The sequence below is a fragment of the Strix aluco genome, chromosome 6 (assembly GCF_031877795.1).
Source record: "Strix aluco isolate bStrAlu1 chromosome 6, bStrAlu1.hap1, whole genome shotgun sequence".
Lineage (NCBI taxonomy): Eukaryota > Metazoa > Chordata > Aves > Strigiformes > Strigidae > Strix > Strix aluco.
Window position 1 is genome coordinate 31805142 of NC_133936.1, and position 12466 is coordinate 31817607.

Here is a 12466-nt window from a genome sequence, read left to right on the forward strand (position 1 = left end):
GTTTATTAACGTACTGTTGCCGCCCACTTCCCTGGATAGGTTGTTTCTTTGAACTAAGAATGTCCACATACTACATCATAATAGTCATCCCCCTTTTACCAGATTGCTTGCGGTCCCAAACGTATATTCTGAAAAAGTGAGGGTGCTTGCACAGAGATGATGATTAACTCCTCTCATGACATTTGCCTAACCTGAGTTTGAAATTTCTAACTGTGCAGACAGGATGGGTCAGTTCTAGTACTTCTCTTGATCTTTAGTAAATGGGCCTGTATAACCCTCCTGCTTTGGTGCTTTCACAGTCATGTAGTCTGCAAAACCTTGGGCTGTGTTAGCCGTGCTTATAATAGTATTACTGAGCACTTCTCATATTGAATGCTGTAGCCACAGCTGCTAAAAATAAGTAAGCATTGGGGGGGAGGGGGGCATACTTTTACATGCACACTGATCATCCTTAAGGAAGGTGTGTTGATTTTGTAGGAACTGTTGAACTTGTTCAGTTTAACCCAGACGTTTCGGTGCACTTCACCACAACACATGATGTAAAGAACTGTTTTCAATGAAAGCAAGCATTTCCTGCCAACCCAAATTTGACAATGAACTTTTATTACATGGGAAACTCATTGTATACTTCTTATCTTTTTTAGTTACCTTTCAGTGAAAATAAAATTATAAAGGGAACTATTTTAATGTTTAAGTAGTGTATCCACTTTTTGCATTTGTATGTATTAATGAAGAATTAGTTTATTCCTACTTAAATTTATTGCAATAGATTTTGCAACTAGAATCAAATAACAGAAGGAAATGGAGAGTTTAGATGCAATCCAGTGAGAATAAAAATTGGGTCTGTTGCTCCATCTCATTTCTCTGTCGAAATACGACATTTTCCCTATGTTCTAGCTGTGGCTCATCATTTAAAATAATGGAAATTTTGCCTGCCTTTTTAAGAGCTAAGTGTTTCTAGAAAAACACACTCTAGAAGTATAAAGCAGCCCATCCTTGCCTTATTTTGGCTTGAAGAATCCAGTAGAATATTGTGAGGTTTTTAATCAGCAAAAGCAATACACAAAGGTTTGTGTACCCAGTGCTCGCCTTGTGCCCGCTGGATAACATTTCCCCAGCCCTCAGAGGGCCAGCACCAGTCAGCACAGGTGCTGTTTTGACAACTTGGACACCTCTGCAAATGAGGCTGCTTCCCAGCTCCTGGGCAGGCAGCACAGCTACTGCGCTTCCCCATATGCCCAGTATTAGTTCTGACGAGACAAATGCCATCCTTGCGTGCAGCGCAGCCATTCCCAGCAGTGTTGCCTCCCCAAGCAGGTATATACCTACCCCAGAGTGGGGTGCTTTGGGGCAGCAGTGGTAGAAGCTGTACCATCCTTTCAGGAATTGTGTTTGGGTGCTGGAGAAGTTGGTGGAATGGCATTTGGAAATGCAGTTTCCATAGATACCGATCTCCTGCAGCAATACTTCTGGGAATGATGCTTGAGTGTGCCGGGTAGGAGAAGAGCACTGGCAGATACCTGTGGAAGTGCTGGTGCTGGGGCAGTTGGTCAGGCAGGTGTAAGGACATGCAGAGTAACCCCGCTCGGCTGTCCCTAACTCTGAGCCAGCCCCAAGCCTCCCTCATGGGGTGTCCCCTGCTCAGGGCCTGCCCCAAGCTGAGAACAGCAGATTGATCTGGCAAAGGGGTGTGAGTGCTGTGGGGAAGAGACTCTGAGCTGTTAGGGGTTATTGCATGCACATAGAAGACCAGCAGTAACGACTGGGTTTCAGCACTCTGGCACTGCAGTTGCAAACACTTCTTTTCCTTTTTTCCCCCACTGTTTGCAACGAGACATTTCAATAATGGCAAACTCCTTCTTAATATCAAGACCAGTTTTGAATCTAGGCCTCTAACATGAAACACTTTATTTTAGTGACTGTGATATTTTGATTTGGTACTTGCCCTACCTATTCTGGTGATTAAATAAAAAATGGCACAGCTTTCAGGGTGCACAGGGCAAGCTTTTTTCTGAAGTGTAGCTATGGAGCTAGCAGGGTAGGAGACCCATGCAAGACGGAGCTGTATTTTAAATTTTCTTTTACATGCCAGTTTTGTTCTTCTCAGGATCTCAGGCCTCTGTAATGGCCTTTGAGGCTGTGGCGACCTTGGCTGCTGTGCTAGCCAAAGGCTTCAGTGACTGGGAAGGTTTTTTTCAGACCCGTCAAAGCACTGTAGGGCCTTTGGTAAAATTAAGCTTCCTTAAATGAGTCCTGACAGACTTGGACAGTCCTCTTCCTTCCCATGATCTCTCTGTTGTTTTATTGTTTCCCACAATTGCCCTAACTCCCATCTATCTGTGAACATTGAATTTCAGAGTGTGATGTCCCTGTCGGTCCATCTGTCAGGTTGTACCCCGCATGTGTTCATGGTCTGTGGATGGCAGCGGGCCTCCCGGGGCACAGGTGGCTGCAGTCTGCCCCAAGAGATGATCAGCTGCCCCCACCTGAATGCGGGGGGCTTGCCTTAGCAAGGCAGGAACATCTTGGGCCCTTTCTATGCGGGTCCTGCCTGCAACAGGCAGGGAACAAGCCCAGAGGAGAGTACCTGCTGAGCTTGGCAGGTAGGAAGGGGAGAAGGTACAGGTTGGTTAAAGCTTTATCTGGAAGCAGTAGGAAGAGTGATTAGTCTAGATTGTTATCTTGATTGGATTTTGGCTCCATTATTAATGTGGCCTTTGGTACAGAAAAGACGTTAGGGAGAGGAAGATTTGGAGGACAGAAGAACAGAAGAAGGAGTTCAGAAGGTTTGGTTTTGCCTAGTTAACCTTCCCATTAACAAATAGGCATTTGGGCGTGTCTGCTTAGTTAAAAATTAACATTAGATGTACTCTAGCAGGCTTCAACACTGGCACAAAACCAGGAGCCAGCTGAAAAGGTTTATAATTGGGCCAAATATCTGAATGTCACCAGGGTTTATGAGAGGTTTGGATCTATCGGGAAGTGTGAGCTTTGCCACCTAGGTTGTTTTGTTTCCTAAGACCTTTACATCTCAAGAGAAAACAGAGATTTTATATCAGTAACCTATATATTTCCCTTAAAAGGTGTAAGGGGTACTGTGATCAGCCCTGGTATCTCTCCTCTTTGAGCTCAGGAAAGCAAATGAGATCTGTCTCTCCAAGGGGCTGCTGGTGCCGGGAGCACTCAGCAAGCATTGCACTGCCCTTGCTCCCTCGCGTGCTGGTGCGTTCTGGGGATCGCCATGGCCAAGGGGCTTTAAAATGAAATTCTTGTAGCAGCCTGCTGAACTGTATTGATAGAAGCCTCACAGGGGTAGTCCAGCCCAGGGAAAGTACTGGCAGCGTCCGTTATTGTCCTTCATTTGTCACAGAAGCTGATGGGAAATCATTCAATTAAAAGGAGTGCAGCGGAATACACAAAATCTCAATATGAGTTTAGGAGAATGAGGGCAGCACATCAAAGGCATGCCAAAGCTCAGCTTTATGAAATGATTTTTTTTTTCATTTCCACTGATTTCCTAGGTGAAATTAGGTGACTGTCTGGCTAGCATAATGATGATAAGGCTGGGAAACCATACATACTCAAATGACATACGTATAGTTTTAATAAAGGATGAGGGAGACTTGAGGGAGTGCATTAAATTGAGTAATAATTTATTATTTAGAGACCTCTACCCATTTACTCATTTTTTCTGGGAGAATTGGCTCTTCCTCCAAGGTGTAGGCCACTTTTAGAGAGGGGGGAGAGGGTAGAGGCTGGTGTCTCTGCCTCAGCAGTTAGCTGGCAAAGCCAACTTCAGCGACTGCCTGCAGCCGAGTACCCCGGCTACCTATCCTGTTGTTGAGCTGCTCAATAAACATGCTGGGAGAGGGAGAGGGGGAGAGTTGACAGGGCCTTGCATGTCCTATAGGAATGCACTGCAATTATTTCCAATCACAATTAACCTGATTAGAATAATGGACAGGAAGTGTCCCTCTGTAGCTAATGCAGTTTGGCATCAGCTGACTGAAATCCTTTGATAATTTCTGCACAGATGGCTGGGCTGAAAGCAGCACTTTTTTAATTATTATTTTCATGGTCTCTTGGTAGGCCAAAACCTCGACACCAACAACAGACCTCCCCATTAAGGCGGACGGCGCCAACGTCAACATCACAGCTGCCATTTATGACGAGATCCAACAGGAGATGAAAAGGGCCAAGGTATCTCAAGCTCTGTTTGCCAAAGTGGCTGCCAATAAAAGTCAGGTGAGTGGTAGAGGGGATTTTGTTATTGCGGGGCTTTTTGGGGTTTTGTTTTTAAAGCAAACTCTGGGATTGGAACTAGACCCATCTCCTCCTCCCACCAATAAAAATACATCTGTTCCTACAATAATAATAATCTTCATCTCTGGGGAACCTGTCGTGTTTTTGGCCTTTGCCTGCTTAAGTGGTTTCCTTTTCCCTTTTCAAATAGGCTGAGAAAAGGTTCAGCTCACAGCCAAGCTTTTTCTCCTCTTTTGTACAAACATGCATGTGTTTTCCCACTTGTGGTATATAACTTACACCTCAGCTAGTGGGACAAGGACCTTTCAAAATGATGGTATTCTTCTCATTTGGCAGGTAAAGAAATTGTTTTCTTCAGTGATTAACTGAGGGAAGGCAATAGGAAACCACATATTAGGCAGGTGTTTCCTTTTTTTTTGCATGTTGTATGTGCTGCATACGGTATCGCCATGTGAATAATTCACATCAGATCCAGTCATTTTTACAAAAAGGCATGAGAGGGCACTGCAGTGAGTTCTGCTGGATTAATTTCCACCTTGGGTGTAAAAAATACATGTGGGCAAACCTAGGTCAGGGTGAGATTCTTGGAGAGAATCCATTAATTTAAAAATTTCATCCAACTCTTTAAAAAAATATAGTGCACCAGAAGGGATTTTGTGGAAAGGAAGACAGACAGAATTTTTTGTAGGAAGGGCAGTAAGTGGATTGGACCGTTGGAAGAAATTTTTTACTTGGTGAATAGGACTGCTTCTGGTCCTGGATGAAATTACTCAGTTGTGCTAGGAGAGGGCATCAATATGCACACAAAAATGCACAAATGTGTCTGTGACAATGAAAGAGTGGGCTAGAGGTATCTAGATGCATGTACTCTGCAAAATACGTATTTTCTTTTCCTCTGTGCAGGGAAGCAACACTGTAGTCATTAAAGCAGATGAAAAATAAGAGGTTGAAAGGCATATAAACAAAGCATCAAAGGCTATCAAAGCACATGGGAGGGCCTTGTCCTTGTTACAGGTATTTATGCCCTGACACATGGAGGTCTGATTCATTTTTCCTTCCTCATCTAATCATTAATTTTCTTTGCCTTTTGCTTTCTCTTGTCAGGGTACAAGGGTTACAGTCTGCAACCCCTCTACCCCCCAACAAAATCCCAGGCACAGTATGAAATACATAAAAGGAAAATACCATGGAACCCTCTTAAACTGTTAAATGCATAAAAATCTCCCGTACCACATGGCAAAATATAATGAGAACTGGAGCTGTTAAACGAATAAAGCTGTTAAAAGCATAATGCCACTTGGCACAACTACTGTGCATTTAACGGTTTTCCACTGTGTAATAAATGACATATGTGGTAAACGTGCAGTAAATATAAAAACTGCACAATTGATTTTGCAAACGTGCCCCTTATTCTTTACTCCATGCAGATATCAAAGTTCCACCCAGAATCCGGACTGGACAGCTTTTAATAAGGAGTGTTTAACGCAGACTGAATGCCAGCCTCTCTGAGGTTTGGCTTAAAATTGCCTGCAAGCTTCCTGTCATTATACCCAGAGGCTTCTTGAAATAGAGAGGGACTGAACCACCCAACAATAATTTGGGTGGCTCACCAGCTTTCGTCTGTGCCAGCTTGAGTGTGCTTCTCTGGCAGCATTGCACACCAGCACCAAAACAAAAATAATCTCCGTAGTCTTTCACGTGGAAAAAGAACAGGGAAGATTTTAAAAGCCAGATGCAAAAGGTTAAGAAAAGGATCCACAAATGTTATTGTTTAAAGCAAAGTTGCTGCACATAAAGGTTTTGTTTCTTCAGCAGCAGCAAATAAAGAAGTGTTTCTGAGGCTGATGTTTCTTTTGTTTCACAGCCCTGCCAAAGCAATACTGACTCCCTGGGATGACCCAGCATTCGCCATGCTGAGATGTCATAGTGCTCTGCTGGAGCATGAAAGTGGTTTATGGGGGCACTGGAAGGCAGGGACGGAGAAGCCGTAGCCAAGAACCATAGTGGTACGGGCCCCCCCCCTCCCCTGCCCCAAAGCCCACCTGCGTGCCTGCCCCCCAGCCTGGCTTGGCATGCCTGTGGTGTCCCACCGCTGGCTGGGGTGCCGTGTGGCCAGGAGGAGTGCCAAAAGCAAGGACACAACTGCTTGTGTAGGGGAAAGCCACTGGCATGGTGGGATGGTCGGCCTGTCGCCTTAGGTCTAGCTTGTCTAAAAACTAGTGGCGGGGCTTTCCTAACGCTTTGTGCAGGCCAGTTGTGGGTATTTCTGGTGAAGATGATGCTGATTTCAGCAGCTGAGTTACATGGTGGGAAGTGCTCATCGAAAACTGCCCATGTTTGCAGAAGAGAGAATTTGAAAGAGGGGAAAAAAGAGCTAGTCTGAGGGTTTGCTTGGACTCTCCGCCAAGGTTCATTCACTTGCTGTTCTCCACAGGCCTGGCTTGCATTGCATTGGCTTCCTCTATTATTCCCTCACCCCAGACTACTGAGAGGCTTCCAGTTTGCTAACAAGGCATGTGTTATGTTGGGCGCTGCTATTCTGTCAACAGCAATCCACGGTGCTGTGAGATCTTCACAGTTTTAGCAGCCAGTGAATCTCCGACAGGGCTGTTTTGACATTTTATACACAGGGCTGTATGTCATGTACCCGAGAGAGCATCCAGAGCCAATGGAGGCCTCATTTCGTCTTCTGTCTTCGTACAGGAAGAGTGGTACCCACTGAGAGCAGTTATTGCAAGCAGCATCATCTACTGGAGGAGTTAATTGACCTCTAATTTAACAAGTGGCCATCTTTATTCTTAAGTAATGGCAGAGTCTCAGTTCAGCAACTAAAGGGAAGGGCAGCTGCTAGAAACAAAGGTTACAAATCACAGAGCTCACAAGTCAACATAAAAGCAAGGAGCAGGGTCTCATGGAGGTACCAAGGTGGTGTGATGAGACTTGTCTAAGGGAATCCACCTTCATAAAGATCTCAAAACATTAATTTTAGACATGGACTTACTCATCGCTTATTTACCTTAATATGTATTTTATTTCTTGCAACTTATATCTAGACATTTTTAGTCTTTTTGTGAAGTGCTGTGCATCTCTTTGTATTTTTGAAGACAGCAGGAGCTGAGGGGCTCAGTGCCCTCCAAACACAGTCTCCAAAACTGTCATCCTATTTTAGTTGCCAGCTGTTAGTGATGTACCCACTGGACAGCATGCTCCTCTGGGGATGATGCTTGCTAGTGCCCTTTGTCCTTTAAATGGCTAAACCTGAGACTTGTATTATCACATTGGGAGTGTTTCTGAGTGTGGCTGAACACCAGGATTTGGTTTCCAGTCGGCACTTTGGGCTCTCCTGGTTATATTTAATTCGCAAGGAGATGGGTTTCTGGTGTGCCATTTCAGAGAGGTCCTGGTGGCCTGTGTGTCTCCAGAGCCAGACAGTGGGACAGGCAGAGACTTTGACCTTGGGTTGTTTCAGGTTTGGACTGTCAGTCTTGAAAATGGCTTCAACATCCAGTGCTACAACTGCTCTACAGTGTGACTTCAGGAAAACTACTTTCCCTGTGACCATGTGCCAGTACTTCTGGAATACTGTGCAGCAGTATCACCCCTCTGACCTCTGCTAGTGAGAGTCCCAGCAGAGGCTATGCTCTGCTCAGCAGACATTTTTTTAGCCTGTGTGCAATAAGTTTAGGAATATAGTTTATAATAAACAGTCACTATCAAAATAAATAGGGGGCATAGATGGCTGGAGCCCTTGTTGACAGTCTGAGAGAAGACAAAATTTGTATGAACATGGAGACCAAACTTCCCACAGTTCTGCCAGGGCAAGAGACTCTCCTTAATCGGGCTGGGCTGGCATGGGGGAGCTGGGCACATGGTGCTGGGGATCTGCCCCAGTCAGGGCAAATGGAAGGATTTGACCTTCACCAGTCCAGTGAAAACAAAAGTAAACCCTTGAAACTGAAATTCTTCCTCAAGGGACTGGAATTTGTTTCAGTTGCACCACAGTAAAGCAAGAGAGACCCCCATGGAGCAACATTTGAAAAAATGTTAAGCTGGCAAAGCTTGGTCTCTGGTTCTTATCTTTGCCCTGTTTAAAAATGAACAAACAAAAAATAAACTTGCCTCAGGGGTTGGAGGCTGGGGGCAGAAAAGCCCTTCAGTTGAGGCCCTTCAGGTTAAGAGAAACCCAGGGCTATGGATGGAAATCACTGTGACAGTTCCTTGTCTTTCCTCTGACTTCCTTTTTGTGTTGAGATCCCTGCCTCATTGCCAGGATTGTCTGGGAGCCTGTTCTCTGGCCAAGGGGGGTGCTGGCCCCTCAGTAGATGGTTCTCAGCTAGATGGTTCTCATGCTAGATGGTTCTCAGCACCATGACCACCTGCCCATGCCCTCACCTCCTGCCCATGCTCTGAGAAGAAAATAGAGGTACTGTGAGAGGGATGAACAGTGTCACTCTGGGGCAGGGTTAGCTCTAGAAACCCCTTATTTTTTTCTTCCTTCTCTCCTTCCCCAGTTATATTCCCTTGTATTCATTTGATATGGTGGGATGCCTTCTCTCCCCCTTTTAGCTTATAATAGGTATTTTCTGTGCCCTTAAACTAATTAGCTTCCAGTGAAGATGAAAAACAGCTAGAAAAAACAGCTGGTGGTGAAGATGCATAGCATATATAGTGTATGCATATAGGGCACTTCTTACTATTGTAGCATCTTGGTGCCTTTATGATGATGTGAATCTCTACAGCTGGGGCATATCTGTTGTACTGATATTTTGATGTTCTTGTTACATATGGAGGAAATACAGAAAGACATTTCTCTCCTTGACTGAACTTAAAATTTCTTTGAAGTACCTTTGGACATTAGCTCATTTTTTGCAGACTTCTATATGCAGTCACAGTGTGACCCCCATTCAGGACAGCATCCGCAGCAGTGCATGAGCCTCTCGGCAGCTGAGTGAAGCAGGGACAGTTGTGGAGCTGGGGCTTTGCTCAGGAAGTCCTTGGCAGACCTGGGAGCTGATGGCGGGCTGCTTGCCCTAACCACAAGCCCACACTTCCTCTCCAGTGTGGGGAGAAGCTAGTTTGAACTTGGCACGCTGGAAATATCCTCAGTGCACAGCGCCCTTCCCTCTGAGGCCAAGAGCTGTAAGCAGACGTGGTGTTCCCATGAATCTAAGATGCGTCAGGGCTCATGTACCTCATTCATTTTTTTGTATTGCTTTGTGTTTTATAAGGCTAGTGAGAAACTGGCCCTCATGAAACCGGCCCTCATGAAACTGGCCCTCACTGAATTTTTGGGTGAGCAAAAGTACAGAGCATTTCAGAAAATTCAGGCTATTGAGTGATTAACCTTGAACTGTATCAAAATGCTCCAAGTAAAGCTTCTCAGGTTCAGTCCCCCTCCCCCGGCCCTCATCAAGAATTCATTGAAGCCATGACAGAACTCTCCATTACAGTTAGTCTTTTATCCATTTCAGCTTTCTTGATTAGGTTATCTTGAATCATTAGGGGGTTTATTTATTTTAATAGACACTTATTGGATTCATGGAAAGAGAGTTTGGCGACTAAGGAACAAGAGCTGAATATTATCTGGCTCATTTCGCGCTGCAGAGAGTCCCAAACTGAGCAGAGGGAAGAGGAGCTGAGGAAGTTTGTCCAGAGGACTCCTGCTATCCCATGCAGAAAGGGAGCTTTCCCTGGGGAATGCAGCATTTCTTTCCTAATCTTTCAAGACTTGCGTCAATCATTGCTGCTTTTTTTTCCTTTTGTCACATATGTTGACATTTTCTGCACTGATGATGTGGGTGAGGAAATGGCCTTTTACATTTATTTTTGAGATTTATTCCTGAATCACTCTTACTAAAAACTCTTCATTTGCCTACTCATGCTTTCACTGGAGACCCTAGAAAATGTCAGCACAGAAAGCTAACTGTATTATTATTATTAATTTCAATGTAAGTGCAGGGAAGCACAAGGTCAGTTTAGTTGCAGTTTTATCCAGGCTTGAAGTGCCTTGTGGTCCAGCCCGAGCAGAAAGGCTGCCTGTGACTAAGTCACCATGGACACCCAACTGCCACCTCCTGCAGTGGCTTTCAGTAGAGAGGCTACTTGACGTGTAAGTGCTGGCCTGCAGCCCCAGCATAACTGAGCCTGAACTCTTCCCACATGCTTTCTTGTCCTGAATCAGAAATTTGGTCCTTGGCTGACTGCAAGTCAGCAGATCTGCAGGAAGCAGTTTTGGGCATCAGGATATTTGTGCGTACCTTCACTAAGCACTGGAAAACCTGACCTTGTTGTAGTCTTGTACCTCTGTCTGCTGGAGCAGCCTCCCCTGCTCCAAGGTAAGTCTAGCAAAAGTGAAAGGGACAAGCTGCTAAAAAGGGCTCAAGGATAAGTGACAGAGAACATGGCTCATAATTGCTGCACCAGCTAACTGTCCCTCAGGGGTTTGAGAGCGCCAAGGCTAATGCTTTGGTGCAGTAAGCACACTGTTTCTTTAACAGCATAAAAGCACAATGGGAATGGCTGGCTTCCTGCAGATTTTTGTTGTTGTTTGCTTAGCTATGTGGAAATGTATTTGATTAGGAGACAGAGAGAGAGGTTAAAAATAGGACATTAATATGATATTATTTGTTTTATCAAATAAAATGCTTAGAAAATGTTTATCTTGTCTCATGAGAACAACAAAAATAGAGGCCAGCACTTCTCTGCAGCTCTCTTTAATGAGCTAAATTGGGCTGCATTCTCAATGCCTGTAGAAGTTTTGGGGTGAAATGAAGGAAGTTCTGAGCAGAATTCCTTGTAACCACAAGCATTGGGTGTGCCTGACTGTAGAGCCAAAAGCATCCTTTAATTGTGCTGTTTTTCCTCCTCTTATTTTTAATGGAAGACATTCCCATTTGAGAACCTTAGAAGCTGACATTAAGGGCTGGATTCTGCCACCCATATTGACACTGGCACATATCAAACTCCTGGTAACTCTGTGGCATTCAAGGGGGCTGTCTGTGCAGTGGAGCAAGACTTAGGATGTGCAGGGGAGTCAGGATGAGAAACAGCGTATCACAGATCTGGGGAAGGATGTGTTATTTGTTAGATTTTCAGAATAAGCTCGCAGAAGTTGGATTTACTTGTAATGCAGTGAGCTCAGATGTTGTGGATGAGTGGGGGAAAAGGTGGTGAGATAGTGTCTCCTTCTCCACTTTTCCTTCTTCATGCCAATAAATGTAGCTATAGATGAAAATTCACTGTGAATGGCTGTAGCTCCAAGAATTTCTGTATGTTAGCATGTCTTAAATGAAATAATTCTCCTGGAAGGCTCTGTGTAACATACACAGACCCAAAGAAATAAATAAAAGAAAATAAAAAAAATGCAACCAAAAAACCCCAAGTTGAGATTTTTAACAGAAAAAGGAGATTTGCATATTAATAATTCATGAGTTCTCATTGAACATGCACGAAGAAACGGTGCTATTCAATAGAGAATACTGTCATCTGTCACTGTTTTATTTGACATTTACACTTTTTTTTTTTGCCTGGTACTGCAAAACTTTCTTGGATGGCGTGCTAAGATTATTTAAATAAATAATTAAAAAAATCCGATGCAGACTTTTCATCTGTGCATGGGGAAGGCGGTTACTTGCCATCATAAAGAATGTGTGAGTAAGCTGCAGCGCTGTGTTTTCTCACATATTAGCCAAAGCTATCACCTAATAATCTATAGATGGATAGATAGGGTCTTGAATGGATGGGTGAGAGAGTGAATGCTTGAATAAATAAAGGGAAGGGTAGGAAAAGAGCAATGAAAGGACAGATTTGATGCAGATAAGTGTACACATGCACACAGTGGGTATGCGTGTGTATGCGTGGGGGTGAGTGAATAATGGCTGTTGTGAAGAAAGCTGCCACAAATACATTGCCGTTGCCGATGCAAAAATAAATATTTATAAATGGCGTTGGGGGAGATCCAGTCCCGCACAACGTGAGAGAAGACAGGGCATTTAGCACAATGACAATTCAGAGTTAGGTGCACCTTGCAATTTCTTGCTAATATTAGGCTCATGAAAATCTTTCTGCTCTGTAGGTTAGTTATTATTTATAAAAATCACAGAACCAGCTGATACATTCATAAGCTAATTATTGTAGCAGCTGGGTACACATGGTGCAATATGTCTGAGGCTGTGAAGTATCACAGATTTCTTGGGGCCTGCTG

The 12466-nt window shown here is 44.2% G+C and overlaps 1 protein-coding gene across 2 annotated transcripts in view; it reads left to right on the forward strand.

Moving 5' to 3' along the window:
• SATB2 (SATB homeobox 2) overlaps positions 1 to 12466 on the forward strand; it is a 131331-nt gene that overhangs the window by 92428 nt on the left and 26437 nt on the right. For both annotated transcript variants that reach the window (XM_074828315.1, XM_074828314.1), the window contains exon 8: positions 4090 to 4245. In XM_074828315.1, coding sequence (XP_074684416.1) covers positions 4090 to 4245 — 156 coding nt within the window. The remainder of the gene's footprint in view (positions 1 to 4089; positions 4246 to 12466) is intronic.